Source organism: Pempheris klunzingeri, chromosome 21 (genome assembly GCF_042242105.1).
Source record: "Pempheris klunzingeri isolate RE-2024b chromosome 21, fPemKlu1.hap1, whole genome shotgun sequence".
NCBI classification, from domain to species: Eukaryota; Metazoa; Chordata; class Actinopteri; order Acropomatiformes; family Pempheridae; genus Pempheris; species Pempheris klunzingeri.
Window position 1 is genome coordinate 14,049,631 of NC_092032.1, and position 17,812 is coordinate 14,067,442.

The 17,812-nt window shown below is 41.1% G+C and overlaps 3 protein-coding genes across 3 annotated transcripts in view; 1 reads left to right on the top strand and 2 right to left on the bottom strand.

Annotated features, from left to right (window-relative positions):
- lmbr1 (limb development membrane protein 1) overlaps positions 1–293 on the bottom strand; it is a 35,361-nt gene extending 35,068 nt beyond the window's left edge. Inside the window, exon 1 of the mRNA XM_070852753.1 lies at positions 127–293. Coding sequence (XP_070708854.1) covers positions 127–189 — 63 coding nt within the window. The 5' untranslated portion in view covers positions 190–293. The remainder of the gene's footprint in view (positions 1–126) is intronic.
- Positions 294–455: 162 nt separating this feature from the next.
- Positions 456–7,763, top strand: nom1 (nucleolar protein with MIF4G domain 1). Its single transcript, XM_070852749.1, has 11 exons — positions 456–1,539; positions 1,627–1,739; positions 2,031–2,226; positions 3,524–3,847; positions 3,986–4,096; positions 4,450–4,620; positions 5,271–5,392; positions 5,534–5,666; positions 6,770–6,901; positions 7,031–7,140; positions 7,549–7,763. The coding sequence occupies exons 1-11, from the start codon at positions 577–579 to the stop codon at positions 7,724–7,726; spliced, it is 2,553 nt and encodes an 850-aa protein (XP_070708850.1). The 5' UTR covers positions 456–576; the 3' UTR covers positions 7,727–7,763.
- A 2,915-nt stretch (positions 7,764–10,678) lies between these two features.
- On the bottom strand, positions 10,679–12,745 carry mnx1 (motor neuron and pancreas homeobox 1). The gene is made up of 3 exons (XM_070853312.1): positions 12,250–12,745; positions 11,271–11,431; positions 10,679–10,966 (listed from the first exon to the last, which is right to left on the bottom strand). Exons 1-3 carry the CDS (start codon positions 12,743–12,745, stop codon positions 10,679–10,681), a joined length of 945 nt encoding a protein of 314 aa, XP_070709413.1.
- Positions 12,746–17,812: the final 5,067 nt, after the last annotated feature.

Below are 17,812 nucleotides of genomic sequence, written 5' to 3' on the forward strand. Positions count from 1 at the left end.
ATAAAATCTTCCGCGTCAATCTGACAGCTGAAGCTAACGTTAGCTCCCGTTAACGTCCCTGTGCAGTAGAGGACGTTGTTAGCCTGCTAGCCTCGGCTAGCTGCTCCGCACGTTAACGTTACTTACGATGTACTCTCGAACTTGGCTGTGGAAATTCTGCTCTCTGATAGTAACGTCGTCTTCTTCCATTCTTCATATTGCAAATACAAAAAAAAAACAGACTCACTACATGCTAGCTCGGACAACTGGCAACGACAGCAACAACAACTCCGGCGTCTTCCCTCCTCTCTGTAATGAGTGCTGACTGGTTAACAGACAGTTTACATGGCAGGAAAACCGCTCCGTGATAAAACTAAACGCCCCAAAATAAAGTACGTCATCACCACACGACAGGACGTTGGCGTGCCCCGGAAGTAAAAGGTCACGTGCTGTTGTCCTCATGGAGATACATGTGCAGTTTAAGGTATTTATGTGTTTACAGCAGGCGAGTTTCCTTTTTGTAGCGCAGTAGCTTGTTAGCCTAGCTGAGCGGCAGTGCTTTTTAATAGACAGGTATCGTGAGTTTAAGGTGTTGCGATGAAGGGAAAATGGAAGCAAAACAGCAAAAAGAAGAAAGGAAATGCAATGTTGCAGAAGTACAGGGTAGCAGTGGATGACTTTATCAAAAGCAAAAATGACCCTGAGGAAGCTGAGGATGACCATGGCTTGAGATTTGTAAAGAAGAAGAGCAGAAAGGAGTTGCGCAAAGAAAAGCGAAAAATGAAAAAAGCTAAAATGAAAAGTCATTATGAAGGCAAAAAGACCCTCGGTTCACCCATTGGTGATGGTGAAAACTCGGAAGCACCAGCTGACACACAGCCCCAGCAGCAGCAGCAGAAGAAGAAGAAAAAGAAGACGGAGAAAGCAAATGAAGAAGTGTCAAAGTCCAGTAGTGCCCCTCCAGAGAAATCAGACAACTCTAAAACACCCAAATCGTCCAAGAAAGGCAAGAAAGCCAATAAGCTTCAAGAGTCAAGAAAAATGGCACTTCTGGAAGCAAATGAAGACGAGGACAGAGAAATAAAGAAATTAGAGCGACGTCTGGGATTAAATAAGAGAAAAAACAAGAAAAGTCTCCCTCAGTCCTTTGTGGCTGATGGACTTGATTACATCCTTGGTATGCTTGACTCTGGCTCGTCAGCGGTGGGGATGTATGATGATGACGATGACATGGACATGGCCAAGGAGAACTTTGAAAAGCTTGATGAAAGCGACTCTGCGCTGTCAGACGAGGACGAGGAACATGGAGAGGAGATGGCGAGTGAAGGCAGTGATGAAGATGTGGGTTCATCTGATGATGAGGAGGAGGAGGATGGCGGTGATGGTGATGATGATGGTGTTGATGATGAAATGGCTGAAGAAGATGGGGAGGAAATGGAGGAAGACGAGGATGAGTTGGACGAGAGTGATGCAGCTGACTCGGACAATGAAAATGAAGAGGGAGCAGAGGAGGAGGAAGACACTCCTGACTTAAAGACATCAGACTCACACTCAGAAACTGTGAGTTCAGACGTTCGTTAATTATTGTCATAATATTGACGTCTTGTCTGCCGTATAATGGATCTAATTGTAAGTTACAATACTCAGGTCGACCCTGCAGCTGGTAAGTACGTACCTCCTCATCTGCGAAACACTGGAGATGATAAGCGCAAAGCGGAGCTGGAAAAACTGAAGAGGAACGTGAAAGGCCTGGTGAACAGGTAACAGTCTGACATAGCACACATCCTTTCTCTTAGAAATGTAAAAGTTGTATTCACAAACACACCATTCTCAGTTTAATACGCTCTGGTGTGCTAGAGAAAAGCATTTTACCAGAGTCAGTATTAAAATCGTAACTCTTTCCTTTCTAGAAAGTGTAAGTTTCCCTACTGATGCTTCAAGAAGCGAGCCCTCACATTTGGAACCAGAACCAATGTTTGAATAGTAATAGATTTGTTCTTGACTTGAGTTAGCCCTCTTAGAATCATCCATCCTTCTTCTAACTTGTTCAGGCTGAGTGAGCCCAACATGGCGTCCATCAGTGGTCAGCTGGCGGAGCTGTACATGAGCTGCAGCAGGAAGGACATGAATGACACCCTAACAGAGGTGCTGCTAGCTGCCTGCGTCACCCCGACCCTGATGCCTGACAGACTGCTGATGGAGCACGTCCTACTTGTCAGCGTCCTCCATCACACCGTGGGGTTAGAGGTGAGCAAACAAGAGCAGAAGGCAGTTTTGTAGGTCAGGTCTGCAAAATAGATGTGAGGTCGTATGAAGCACTTAATCAAAGAAAGTGTATTACTTGCAGTAGATTGCGTTCGGCTTGCCCCCAGTTTGGAGAAGCAGGCAGGAGTCGTGACACAGATGCTTAGCAATCTACTGCTGTGGATGGGGGCAGATGAAATGCATAATGTAGCCACCTGAAAAAGGCCTAACTAAAGAAATCAGTGTCACCTGAAGTAATATTTTCACTGCTTGCATTGCTCCATTTCTCATGGGGAACTGAAGGTGTCCTCTCCACTCTTTTCAAAGCCACCAGACTTCATTGACAAAAATAGCAATTTTACCCCACAGAACTTTGTAGTTGCCGGTCTACCACTGCCTTGATTGGTTAGTTTGTGCCTTTTGTGTTATTGTGTGACTTTGGCGTCTTAGATGGTTTGTTCAGATCCAAACTAATATTTTAGTTTATTGACTGCGTTAGCTGTAAACCAGCAACTCCCGTCTTCTGGAAAAATGACTGCTGTTGTGAATGGAGTCCGGCGGCTTGGAGGAGAGAACGCGTAAATAAAGAGAAATATTTTAAATATTGCAGACACTTTGCTGAAATATATTTTGCTGCTGTCCCCGTCTACAGCAGTACTTAGTGCTGGGACTAACTATGGATAGTCACCATATACCCCATATCATAAAATCTGAACTATCCCTTTAAGGTCACTGTCTTTTGCTGAGTAACAGCAGAGGTCAAGTAACCTTTGGTTTTACCAGCCTGTGTGTGAGAAATAAGAACCACTGACCTGACAATTTACATCAGCTCTTTGATTATTTATTGGAGGCACTTTTTCAAAGGGATGAGCTGCTTTCGCACACCACACCTGTGGGCTAATGTTCTTTTAATGAATTGGAAAGTGATATCCAACGCCTTGGTTTCCTCTGCTGAAAGTGTAATAGAATTGTTATCTCTCTGTTGTATTGACTCTCCCATCGTGTAAATGACCTGAAACACGACCATCAGTAAAATAAACTGTGGTCCACAATGGGCTTTCAACACAGTTTGAGGGATCTTTGAAATTATTTAAGAAAAATTTTGTACCATCATGTTTTACACTTATTTGCTGAAATCTGAAGTTGAAGTAGCAGTCTTAGAATAAATATTAGAATCAACATTGACTTTTGTGGGTCTGTTTGTGCTAGAGTTTTACAATACGCAATAGATATTTGTAATTTATAATCCATTACAACATGAATCACAAGACTCTAATATTCTCTTTTGATCACTCCCCAGGTGGGAGCCAGTTTTCTGGAGACGGTCGTGCGTAAGTTTTACGAGTTGTACAAGAACCCAACTGAAGGCAAGGAGTGCGACAACCTGGTGGCCATCACCGGCCATCTCTATAACTTCCAGGTGATGCATTCACTCCTCATCTTCGACATCCTGAAACTTTTGGTTGGAGCCTTTACGGAGAAGGACGTCGAACTCATTTTATTTGTGCTGAGGAATGTCGGCTTCGCTCTGAGGAAGGACGACGCTCTGGCTCTCAAGGAGCTCATCTCTGAAGGCCAACGCAAGGCCATCGAAATGGGGTCGAAGTTTCAGGATCAAACCAGGGTGGGCCAACAGAAATACTTTTTAATTTGATATTCTCAGTGACATCCAATTTTTGGGTGTTTGCCACAGTATTCTGTAATTTATTTCTCAGTTATGTGTCAGTTGTGGAATATCAGTTGTATGTACACATGTTCTCAGGTGCGTTTCATGCTGGAAACCATGTTGGCTTTGAAGAACAACGATATGAGGAAGATTCCAGGCTACGATCCCGAGCCAGTGGAGAGACTGAGGAAGCTGCAGAGGACTCTGGTGGGTGATTTTCACAACATGACCATATCTCATTAAAAATATCCTTATTTTCTGTAGATTTTCAGTGTCTAACTTATACACACTAATTCATTTGTCATTCTGAATAATATTCTCACAAGATAATGTGGTTTTATAGCAGCTTCCGCTTTAACCACCAGATGGCATCAGAGTGTCACTTTTGCAGACCCAAAGTCCTCAGTGTTGCTGATGCTTTTAGCCTAACCATCAGCATGGCTGTTTCAACAGTTGACTACCTCAGGAATGTTAATTTGGCGTCCTTCTTTGGTATTTTACAACTGGTGATTGCCTCCTAACTGCACTTGAGGCTGATTCTTTGTAAATGTGCTGCTCAGATCCACCGGAGCGCAGGAGGCAGTGACATGAAACTGAGGGTCTCTCTGGACAATCTCCTGGCAGCAGAGCAAGTGGGCCGCTGGTGGATCGTCGGCTCCTCATGGAGCGGAGCCCCCATGATCAGGGAACAAGGGAGCGCTGCGTCAAAACAGAGTACCGCGGAAGGACAGGTAGAGTATTGGAACCACAGTGCTGTGTCCATCCCAGTACAGATCTGCATGTGTTTAAGCCATGCGGTGGTACAGAAAGCAGATACTGAACTGATCATGTCCCATTTAGTCTGTGCTGCAGTATATCTACTATTTGTAGTATTGTACTTTTGTGCTATTTCAAAATCCTCAGATCTAATTTTTTACAGTTTAAAAGTAAATCTTTTGTCACTTTACATTAATCATTCATCATCACCATCATATGAATTACATTTGTGTGCACAGTACCAGCAGGCTACAATGTATTTTAGTGCTTCAGAAGGTCAGTATTGCCCTTATTGGTCAACACAAATTGTCAGTATTAAGTCTGGGTGTCAGACCTCAGTACTTTTTTGGCACTAACTGAACCGTGGTAGTTGCACCAAATATCAAAAGCTGTCAGTTTTCTATGACACATTTGTAATCTCACTATGTTGTTCCGATAGTTCCGAACTTGCATTAAAATTTCACCACATTTTATTACGTTCTTGTATCAGCAGGAGCATCAAAATGATTTTTTAATGGAACCCAAGTCTAGTCAGTATTATTCAGTAATGTCAGCGCTTTGATGAGTGTACTTGGCCTCAACAGCGTTTCTCGCTCAACTGTTGTCATTGTTTTATTTGATTCAGTTCAGCGCCAAAGTCTTAGAGCTGGCGAGGAAACAGAGGATGAACACTGAGGTCAGACGAAACATCTTCTGTGTGATTATGACCAGCGAAGATTACCTGGATGCATTCGAGAAACTACTCAGGTTTGTCATCACTCTCCTCCTCCTCCACAGTGTGTCACTACGTTAACTTCGCTGACCAAAGAGGAAAATAAGGCATGCTTATTTTAGCTTTTGTTTATGTTGTTGATATTCTAAAGCCTTTGCTCTTTGCTCTGTGTGAAGGATGGGCCTGAAGGACAAGCAGGAGAGAGAGATTGTTCACGTTCTGATGGACTGCTGCCTGCAGGAGAAAGCCTTCAACGCCTATTATGCTGTGCTGGGGGAGAAATTCTGCTCCCAAGACCGTCGCTTCCAGGTACTCTAGCTGGTTAATGGGCTACCACCACAACTACAATCAGATTAGTTCATTCAATTAATAAAACAGTCCTTCTTCTAGACAATCGTTTGATGTAAACACATGAAATTATTATGTTGAAAGCACTAAATAGTAAATAAAAAGTGCATGCTGAAAAAGCACATAATATCTAATTACTCACCTAATTTGCATGATCAGCGTCAGAAATGTAATCTATATAAATATAGTAGCTATACCAATACTGTAAGTTTTAATTAGTTTCTTGATTTATTAATCTTTTAGTCTACAAAAGTCATAAAATTGTGAAAAATGCCAAATAATCAATCTTCTGGCTAGTCTCAAATTATTATTTTTCAATCAATCGAGCAATTAATTAATTGACTTATCAGTTCACCTCTAGTCATGTTTCAGTAGTCATTATGTTACTGCAGAAGCTAAATAAATACATGAACAAATTTCAGCTCAAGTAATTATCATAATCAGATTAGCGGAACTAAATCTCTAATAGTTTATATAAATGTTGCGCTCATTAAAGGTACCATTTAAAGCTTTATTACACTCTGTACATTATCTGAAAACGACTCGCATGGACTGGAAATTGTATCAAACACCCATCAAAGATGGCAGTTTTAAAGTTAGAGAAGCCAGTTGACTGTTCATTTCATTACGAGAAAATGAGAACAGTCACATTTATGATTGAATTACCTGCTGGACGTGTGTGACCACCCAGCCTCTTAAACTGTGTGTGACCTGCGTGTGGCCTGCAGTTCACCTCTGCAGTGTGGGAGCCTCTCACACCTCACCCCTCTGATATTATTTGACTGTGACTACAAACAATGGGGGTGAGACCACACTTCCTCCTTTGCTGCCATGTAGGCCACGGGTCCATATCAGAAACCGATGGCCATTGTCCTCATCAAAGAGCTCGAACCAGAGCTGGCGGGAATGTTTGCTTTTCACATGTAAACTGGATCTGGATGAGAGGATTACCTGTGCAGGGAGGCTGGTTTCTGTTGTGGGTCGTTTCTACCACCGTTTTTCAAAATCATCTTTGTATCATTCAGTTGTGCAATCAGTCAATTTGATGTCCTGTATTCCACAAGATGACTTTCCAGTTCAGCCTATGGGACAAGTTCAGGGAGCTGTCCAACCTTACCAGCAGCACCTTTAACAACCTGGTCCAGCTGGTTACCCGCTTCCTTCAGAGGAAGTGCCTCTCACTGTCCATACTCAAAGTAAGTGGCATGTCGTGTGCAAGTTGAAGCATTTACTGTATTACATTTATACTGTGTGTTTGCTATGATAAAACTAAATTAACTCTAAAATCATATTAATTATGGTCACCTCTATGTTTTTCTGTGTAGGTTATAGAGTTTGGGGAGCTAGATAAGCCCACGGTGCGCTTCCTGCGTCAGGTGCTCACCAAACTGCTAAAGGAAACTGATGCTGAGGACCTAGCCAGCATATTTGGAAGGTGAGCTTCGTTGTCAACATAATTAGCAATGAACATAGCTAAACAAGTACAGCTGAGGCTGATGAGAATCTCAGTACATTTGCAGGTATTCAGTTTTTGGTGCTAGATGAAAAGTCTATTTGGGGGACACCACAGTGAATACAACTCATCCTTTGGGGAACATGACTGTCTGCACAAAATGTCATGGCAATCCATCCAATCGTTGTTGAGATATTTCATTTTATAATGGTGGAGAGACCAAAGTTGCCATCCATGGATTCAGGCTGCTAGCGTGGCGAAAAAATCTACCATAACATTTCAGCAAAGTTAACCGCCATTAGCCAACATCTTGTAAAATCGCTCCTCATTACAGCTTCGCACCACGTGAATATCTGAAATCAATGTCCCTCATTGTTTCCCGTCCGCCAGGATTTCAGGAATTCCCAAGCTAGGAATGCTGCGGGAGGGCTTGAAGCTTTTCATCAGCCACTTCCTGCTGAAGAATGCCCAGTCACAGGGACCAGCTGAGCAAGCATCGCTGCTGTCAGAGCGAGCCCAGGTCGCCACCAAAGCCATGGAGGCCAAAGAGGCCAAACTCAAACTGTAAAACACACACACACACACACACACACACACACACGCACACACACCAGAAACCAAACATACACGTGACACAACATTTTTGAACAGAAGAAGACTTGTTAGTGGGAATTGTCTCTTTAAACAAAGAACCCGAACCTACTGATTTCTTCATAGAAGAAGAAATGTTTTTGCTATTAAACTAATGTTTTCATTTTCAGTAGGTCTTGTACATAATTATCATGAAGATTTTTAAATCTGGAAGGTGCCGATGCCTTTAGAGACACACCCGTCTTGGCACAATGTATGTTATTTTAATACACATTGGTTCAACTTTGTTATCGTGCAACAAATAACAGATTAGCTAATCTGATAGCAATTCTTTATTTTATTTTATATATTTTACTTCCACGATGGTGCTTGTACATTTGTTAATAAAACAGCAAAATATGTAGGAACTGGAATGTAACAAATGTTTATACAGTGTGTTCAACATTGCTCATAAAATCTTCAATAAATCAGACATTTTGCTTGAAGCTTTGACTCCTTTGTAGAGAGAACTGCCCTCATGGAGGCAGTGTACAACAAGAGTTAATATTGTTGCGTTCACACAGCTGGAACCATTCTTCTGGGCTTTACTGAGTCTATTTACACTCTTACACAAAATAAAGCACATAATAATAAAGTCTTTCTCTGCCTTAAACACAGCTGATTAGCGAATATTTGTGTGTTGTTCCTTTTCTGTTGATATTTCCACCTGGCTCCTGTGAGTGTGACACAAACGAGAGCAGTGAGAATAGAGAGGCGACGGCGCTGTCGTTCATTCAGTGTTTACACACTCTGGCTGAAATGACCCGGGGGCCTCCAGTCTAGCCTATTCTGTTTGCTCGCTGACACCAGCGGCTGCCCGCGTGGTTAGCATAGCAGAGTCATTCTGTTACATTTGATACTTGCTCTCATTAATTAGCTGCATCGGTGCGGCCTGCATCCATCTGAGGCCGCGGCGTGGCCTGAGGTCAGGAATGGGCCACCAAGGTCAGCCAGAGGAAATGTTCCCCAATGGTCCACAAGCCACTGCAAACTCATGTTGAAGGGACCACAGAGTCATTTTAATTACATGTTCCATTGAAGATGCAGATCACAAGAGTTACAGAAGACGAACTGCACACCACGCTTGAGTATCAGTGGTGTTTTTTGTTGAGAAGTGATGGACAAAAACTGGAGAATTTGTCAGTTAAAAGGTGGACATAGTGGGATCAATAGGCTCACTGTGCAGTCCATAGACTGGCCATTGTCTGCCGCCGTGAGCCAGCGAGTTGCCATCAGCCTCACCTGGTGTACTCTGGTTGGGCTTGACCCTCAGCTGAACTTTCATTTAGTCTGCTAAAGCTAAAGCAAACAGCTGAAGATAACCACCAGATCTCAGTAATCCTGTTACAAATGGGACGTTATCAGTCAAGCTCTGCTATAGTTTGATGCTGATGACTGCGGGAACAATGACAAGTGAGACCATTTTGTGAACTCCCAAAGTAACCATTGCATAGTGTAAACCTAGGTACAGATGAGTTGTTACACTGGCACCATAGCTCAGTCTCAGCAGGTAGATTTTTCCCAATTTAATGAAAAGATTACAGCACAGGCGGGGCTGAAAGATCATATTGGATTTCAACATATTAGGCAAATAACACACCCTGAATAAATACATGTTTTGTTGATGCAGGAAAATAACGCTGATGGGATGTTTTGTTTGCATTTGAGGAACTCCTCTCATTTTTCTGGTAATATGCGGAGGCCATAGCACAATTTTCATGTGTGTAATGTTTACAGGTCATTGTGGCTACATTGTTTTTGGTTTAAAATCAACAAGAATGGCTGTTTTTAATTTTTACGTGCAAAAACTCAACAAAATAAGAGTTGACAGTCTATGTCTAGGCCTATATTTGTCCACAAAACACAGGAGGCTCCAAGCAAATGAGTAGAATATTATCATTGATGCTTTTATACTATTTAAATCAGCTCAAAGTGTGTTGTGAGTTGTTCTTTAGGCTAAATGACTTTAAAATGATTTCAGCCCTGAAAATAGTGCCTGAGCAGCCAAGTTGTCGCTCAACAAGCCCTTTTAAAGGGTTTATTAACGCGGGCCCATTGCTAGTGTGGTGTGAAATGTTTCCACCGTCTGACTGCCTGCTCGCTGTTTGCTCTCGCTGCACGTTTGCATAGATCCGACAGCGCTATTAACAGTAATTCCCATGACCCGACCTGTCAGAGCAAGGAGAAAAACACAAGCCTCTGTCCGCATCAGCTGCACCACTGCCAGTCAGTCGTAAATCAAGGGGACTATATTCTTAAAAAAAAAGAAAAACACACACACACAAGACCTGCGCCAAAATGCCAACTGAGTTTTATATAAAATCATTTTATTTCACATTGTTTGCACCTAGAGAGACGCTAAACAATAATTTAGCATGCACTGGTATGACCATTTTATAAATACAGTATAGAAAAATAAACAGAACATTTTTTCCCAGTGACATGACTCACTGCGGAAGAATAACACCACAAAGAACAAAATAAGGCCAAAATAAGACAAATGACAGGCGAGTATTTACTGTAGTGTGGGCTATAGGATATTACTGACAGATTATTGCTGACAAACTAACAATCACAGCAGGGAAAGACTGCAAAGTCCTGAGCCAGTTTACAGCGTTTGCATAGAAACCATGCAACATGTCACAGTTTACCTACAGCCGAGTGCTGAATAATGCTCCTATGTGTATTATAAAACTGAAATCTCCTGCTTTTATTGCTTGTTTTTCATCTATTCTTGACCTAAATTGTATTCTTTCCATGATAAAAAAAAAGGTTTATTAATTCCATGGAGGTGATTAGAGGTTGGATTACATGCAACTGCATTTTTATAGCGAAAATCCCCCCACAGTCATTTAGAAATGGAGATCGCCACCTTCGCCCCTCTTCAGCTTCAAGGCTGTGGACTTATGTCACTGGTGTGATTCCTCTCGTCGTCTGAGGAGCAGTCTGACGAGTTGTACAGGAAATTATCGCCCTCGTCGTCGTCACTGTCTCTAAAGTCTCGTATTCTGCCATTTTTTGAGTCTGTCTTGCTGTTATAGTCCGACTGTTCGAGTCCGTCAGATTTCTCCTGGCCGCTCTTGGTGCCTTTCTGCTTCTCGGCCTCCTGGGCGGCCTGCTCTTTGGCCTTCTTACTTCTCTTCCACTTCATGCGTCTGTTCTGGAACCAGATTTTAACCTGAGAAAGGGAAAATAGTTTAATTTGGTTGGTTTCAACATATAAAGAAGGAGGCTATGTGTGCGTAATGTGCGTAAAGTTTGCGTAAAGGTTACCAGTCCACCTGACACTGACCTCGGTGGTGTTACAATTATCTCACACTTAAAACATGTTCAATAATCTAATATTATTCTTTAAAAATCCTTTGGTTCGTAAGGATGGAGGGGAATAATATTTCATCATAATCACTAAGCTCAAAAACGTTTTCAAACACATTTTTAAAGCGTAAACTGGTGAAAACTGTCATCGCTGCAAGATATATCACCTGAGTTTCTGTCAGCATGAGGGACGTAGCCACTTCAAAGCGCTTCGGTCGTGACAGGTACTTATTCAGTTTGAACTGATGCTCCAGCTCCAGCAGCTGCTGACTTGTGAATGCAGTTCTTGGTCTTCTGCACTTGCCAAGCAAGTTGGACTGCGCCTGGGCTGCAATAAAAAAGCATAAATTCCAAACATCTTTCAATAATTCAGTGATTCCTGGCTTAAAAGTGTAAGTCTCTAAATTAAGATTTAAAATCTCCAAAACAACAGTCTGCTTATGACTCATAACAAAATGATCAAAAACTGTAACGTTGCAAGGGGAGTTTGAGAAGCCATCGTCTAAACCAGTGCAAAATGAACAGCCCTGTGTTGTTATGGTGCAAAAAATATAATGTTCTACATCTTCTTGCTTAAACAACACGGTCGTTCACGCATGAATATTTTCATAGAGAAGCTATTTGCCCCTCCATTTTGAACAAATCTGTTAAAACGAGCAGAAACAAAAAGGCAGTATCTGGTGAGCAAATAGCATGTCGACTGTGGGATTCACACTCCTCTGCTACTTTCCCACTGTCCATTATCTGTCCATTTTAGTTCCTCTTAGAAAAACCATCACTGCATGACAGCCTCTTCGTGCAGATGACCATAGTATCAGAGGGAAATAGCGCCAAAAATCTCAAAAACAGACTTTATTTTTTAAGCAAAACAAGCATCTTATGCATTTCTACATGCAAGTTTTAAACACAATAACATAAGCTGTCTTAAAGCAGGCCAACATTACCTCTACAGATATTTGTGGATAGTATTTATTTGCAATATTATAACTCATAAAGCCTGTGGTTTTCTGGGGGTAACATCAGACATTTCTAGATCAGCCTGTGTCGCAGTACATTACCAAAATGCCATAAGATAGATTTTATATTTATTTGGACTAAAAATGGCAGAAAAATGCAGCAATATTCTGTAACGAAACAGCTACTTACAATTAAAGTCAGACATTTTTGGCAGCATCATCCCGGCTGTGGAGACCCGGAGCCAGTGGTCCAGCTGGAAGGTGCTGGCTGTCAGTTTGATGGGATCAGTGTGAGGGTGATGGGAGCCGTGTGGGTAGGAGTAGGACAGGGCAGGGTGTTGGCCTGCGAGGGCAGCTGCCGAGTAGGTGTACATGGGATGGCCGTAGAGAGCCTGTGCGGGGATCCCTGCGGTGCTCTGCGGATGTAATCCAACCATGCTGTGCGGACTGTTGAGGAAACCCGGTTTAGGAATCAACCCGCAGGTGGAAATCCTCGGCGGAGAGGGCGTCTCGGTGCGTAAAGACTCGGCGCTGGTGGTCAGCTCCGCGGCTGCAACACTCCCAGACGACGGGATGGAGGAAGAGGAGGAGGACAGGGAAGTCACAAGCGCGAGCGGAGAGGTCTGCACCTTGGGTGTATCGACTGCTAAAAGCGCGTCAATGCGAAAGTTTTTGGATTTCTCCATTGGGCCCCCGGTGCGCGTCCTTGTCGCCTCTGCTGCCGTCAACGAAGGAGAAGTCGGTGCCGTTTTCCCACCTCTCAAAAGTTATGATGTGGTCCGGAGTGTGAGAGAGGAGCTCCGTGTGACACTTAATCCCTGTCAGATGGAGGCGATTGGTGCAGCCGTCTGTAGGGGGCTGGCCCAGGCGTCACAGACCCAACAACGCCTCTCTGCTAGAATCACTGTACAGCACGGTGTTGGCTGCGTTATTGCTTTCATAAAATACTGCTATTATAGGAAAAATGACGCAAACGTTTGAAATAAAACTTACGGTTTTTTTGATGAATTATAACTGGATGCTATTTTCGCCTATATATATAATTCACTAACAGTGGCTTTATGGAGCAAACGTTTCCAACGTGACTGAAGGACTTTATTCGTTTTATGATTATAGGAGTAAGTTTGCTCCTCCTGCTGTACATATTTGAGGATTGGCTCACTGTGTACGTCACCAATTTGACCAAGGTCACAGGAGAAGGTAACATTTTATTAAACACAAGCACTCCAGAAAGTTCCTCTTTATATAAAAATATTTAAAAATGCATCCAAATGGTCTATTTTACAATCTCATTTTTTCTTGATATGAAAAAATGCAATGGACTGAGATAGTTTAACTTAATTCTTTACTGTGTAAGTCCAGAGTTTCTTTACATTAAAACAAGCGGGATGATCTCTCCTGGAGCTGCATACCTTGCGGCTCACCTGAGGATAGGAGATGTTCAAGCAATGTTTTGTTCGGCCTTTTCCTCAAAAAGAGAAAAAAAATAGTGTTTTACAAGAAAGGGGGAATATTAGGCCTAGATGACAGCACAGATCAAACCATACTGGATGACTGTTTTTCCATTAATGAAGAGCATATTTTTATTCCTACCAAGTGCTGTGTAAGGTTAGCAGGGTCATCTTCTCATGCTGAATTTAGATAGCAAATGTAATGATTATACAGTCTGAAACAAAACAGCATGCGCAAAGAGTGAATTCATATGTTGAGCTGAAGCCCCTGAGAGGCCAACAGGGAAATTGAAGTAAAAGCTCCTTCTGTCGCTCTCCAAATCTGAAGGTGACAGACTGGCCTGTTATAATGAAGCTGTTCCCCCAGATTGATGAAAGTAAAACCTCTCTGCTTCTGACGTGATGCTTTCAGCAAATCCAGTTTTGGTTTGGATATTTTTTTGCCTATTGATTTTCGTAAATTAAAAAAAAAACTTTTTGCTCTGTAATACTGAAATATTGCAGGTATTTTTCTTATTAAACCAGAAGTATCGTTTGGGAGAAGCATTTTTATTACTTCCAAGAAAAGCTGCGAGCAGCTGTCAAAATAAGTGAAATTTCGGCGCAATCCGTGCGCAACGAGACGCAAAAAAATTGGAGTAACTGAAAGGCTGAAAGTGTGATGAGGAGGGAGATGTGGCTAATAGGCCCGTGGCTCCGGGTGACTTCGGTCTAATAAGCCACTTAAAGTTAATGGAAGAGGAGGTCAAAATGAGAATTATTGACACCCAGTTGCCCTTAACCTGTCTACCAATAAAGCTGATTAGTTTTTGTCAATTCATCAGCTAACCGAGCTCCTGGGACGTTTATTTGCTCGGGGGAAATCAACAAGTCAGCGGGTAGTTTTCACGTAAAGGATCGCCATTTAATTGTGGACCTTGATGATCATGACCAATTACAGAATGATAACGGGGAGATTGATGTGGGTGGGATGTGGGCCTGCATGGAAACGTGGAAAAAATAGAAAGAGAGGAGGGAGACAGGGACAGAGAGAGAATCACCAATAAGCTTTTGCCAACTTGTTTTTCTGGGGAAAATGGTGCAAATGCTAATGATACATTAGATGCAGAGTTCTGTAGTTCTTGCACTTTGTCCTGATTGTCCTAAATGTTCCTGACATGAGCTTTGTCTTTTCCATAAATGTAATTCTGGTAATTTTATTTGACCTTTGCTCTCATTTCTAATGATAAGAAGATGGAGGAGGATGAAAATAATTATGACACTGTGAAGAGCTAAATAAACATCTTCTACTCTGGGGACATTTAACACAAACGAGTCGCCAAAGCAGAAGCCTTCTTTTGTAGTTCTCCCATCAATTAAACGCATTTTATCAGCCTCCTGCGTGATTATCATTATTATTATTATTATTATTAGAACAGCAGGACTCCTGAACGCCACACGCTGGAGCTGCGACTCGTGTCCCCACCGCGGGTTTAATTTCATTAAGGGGTCCGCATGAATATTTCTATTAAAGCAGCGGTGAAATATGGAGCCATTTAGTATTGGCCTTCACCGATCACCCAGATTTATCGCTCCTTTTCATCACATCTAAGGGAGAGAAAATTAATAAGGCGCCCAAGATGGAACCGGACCCTAAAACCTTGCTCTTTCCTGAAAGCTGTTAATTTGCTCTGTAATTACTTTCACAATTAACTAAAATACAAATCAAAGTGACAAATCGGGATAGTTTATATATTAATTACCTGCGGCAAATGTGTTCATTATGAAAAGGCAATTTAAAAGGAAGCTGCAGTGTCTCTTTTAATGCAATAAATACATTGGCACAAATGGCCAAATGTGCAAAACTGCTTTTGAACACATTTGTGGCTCATAATCATTTTTTCCCCTGTCTTGTTATATAATTTCAGGGCTGCATAATTTCTGTCTTAATGTGAATTAATGTCAGTCTCAGTATGAGATAATGGCAGAAGGGACAGAGGCTTATTTCTCTGAAAGAAACATCTACATCGCAAACTCTTATGAAATTGAATATTTCTGCTTAACTTGTCTCAGACGTGTTGTCGATACGCTTTGAACGGAGAGAACACCTGCGTCGCCTTCAACATGGTATAAGCCTCCAGTGTTAAATATATAGGCCCAATCAGATCTTATTGATGAAACCATTTTCCTGTGCCTCATGCTCCTGCTTTTAAAGCTTTTATTCGTTCAACCAATGAAAAGCCCGAAGATATAAGTATGTGATGGCAAAGAGGGTCCAATAATAATTGTAACAATAACAATAACAATCTGTATTGATAATATGTATCCCATAAATTCTTATATATGCCTTAGTATGAAGACAAACAATTTAAGCAAATTACTTTATTAGTATGGCTGTGAAAATGAGCCAAAAACATTTGAATATATATATATATTTAAAAAAAAAAACATAAAACTGAAAAGTAAATATAAATAAATACCTGTAACATATGTATCAAAGCAACAATTTAATGTTTAAAATCACACTTCATTTTAGGTGTGGAAGATCCTGGTTGACTTAACCATAATATTCAACATTTTTGGAGCAGCTTCTGCCATTTCAACAAAAATCTCACTTTTTATTGTCACTGTGCAACTTCACAGCAATTAGACCAATTAAAGGGGCTATTTTTTTTGGTTCTACAGAGGCTGATGACCCCAGGGGGAACAAGTCAGCAACACCTTTAAACACATCTTAAAGTTATACACTCAAAATATTATTTCACCTACAATGTTGTTTTTGGAAAGAAGGGCACGGAAGTGAAGTTTATAGTATCCACTTTGTTATCCATTAATTCATAGTTATGTTGTTGTCTCATGTTTAGTCCATCCATCATTTAAATACATAAGGCGTTGAAATTAAGGGGTTGAGACAAAATTACAATATTCGGCATTCTTGTGAGGCTTTTGTATTAGAGTTCATTGTATTAAACTTATGCTACTACTAATGACAATGATAATTATTCCATTTATCATATATACTTTTTTTTATCATTTTAAAATGTAAAATGTTTATGTAGTACTGTTCACACTGAAGATACACACTTCAAAACATGGATAAAATAAAAAAGATGGATCAGTCATAAATTACCATCACATTAATTCCCATATGCACAAAATGTAACATAGAAACAAATAGGAATAAATTGATAAATCTGATGGACGTAATGCAAAATAAAAGTTTAAGAATTTAAAAGATCTTCCACTTTCTTCCAAGACCTCCAGCGGTGTGCAGGTTCACCAGGGATCAAAAGTTCGTGAAGAAAATTTGCTGAAACAAATTCTTAAATGAAGATACAGTTAGTGAAGTGAAAGTTAAACAGGGGAAGTACAGTTCCATAGCGCCACAGCTAAGCCGTGCTGAAGCAGTCCCATTATGTACTAGAGCTGTTCTGAATCAAAGAGAGGGCATTGCACACACATTGGTTTGACTTTATCTGTTTACTTTCCTGGACTGACGAATGAAACTATGTGACCAGTGTATCACTGGCAGCAGATGTCATTCCTTCTTGTCAGGTAGACTAAAACTGGTCCCAGGACTGAGCCTTGTGGTACACCATATGTAATTAAGGACTGAAAGGGGGTAAACATCAACATCCACACACATAAGGATTTTTCTATTAATCAAAATGAAATAACCAGTCCAGGGCATTCTTGATTTTTAAGACATTGTGGATTAGAAGTCCTTGAAGTCCTCAAAAAGAAATTTGAACATCTACACTTCCATGACAACCAGGCAAACTCCATCGACTATGGGAAACCATATGTTTGAAAGTCTCAGAACATTTTATTCTTGATATCCCTTTGTTTAGGTATTTATTTTACATATTTCTTTATGTCAAGCTGAGTACAAAGGGTTCTATGAAAGAATCCTGTGTGCCAATAAAAAAATGATTGGGTATACTGCATCACTGTGGATACCTCTGATCAAAATATTGGACATCCCAGAATAACTTTACTGTCATCTATATACATGCAGTACAATACATAGAGCAACAAAATTATGTTGCCTATAACCATTAAACTACAAGAAGCTGTGTACAGGCTAGTTTTGATCAGCAACAGTATATGTATTATGTATTGCTGAAGGAGAATCACCTGTATGGACGTAATACAGCAACAAGCGCCTGTGTGATTATACGTACAGTGCAAATAAAGTAAAATAAACAAATGTAGTCCCTCTTTAACCCTTCACAATACACTACACACAAATGTAAACAACACAAACACACACACACGCACCAGTCATAGAACCTTATTAATGGATCTGGCTGAGAGGCGGGT

Coding starts and splice junctions, on each gene's coding strand:
- nom1 (XM_070852749.1), top strand. CDS start 577: ATGAAGGGAAAATGGAAGCAAAACAGCAAAAAGAAGAAAGGAAATGCA. Junction 1,740..2,030: donor GTGAAAGGCCTGGTGAACAG/GTAACAGTCTGA, acceptor TAACTTGTTCAG/GCTGAGTGAGCCCAACATGG. Junction 6,902..7,030: donor TCTCACTGTCCATACTCAAA/GTAAGTGGCATG, acceptor TTTTCTGTGTAG/GTTATAGAGTTTGGGGAGCT.
- mnx1 (XM_070853312.1), bottom strand. CDS start 12,745: ATGGAGAAATCCAAAAACTTTCGCATTGACGCGCTTTTAGCAGTCGAT. Junction 11,432..12,249: donor AAAAATGTCTGACTTTAATT/GTAAGTAGCTGT, acceptor TTTTTATTGCAG/CCCAGGCGCAGTCCAACTTG. Junction 10,967..11,270: donor TCATGCTGACAGAAACTCAG/GTGATATATCTT, acceptor TCCCTTTCTCAG/GTTAAAATCTGGTTCCAGAA.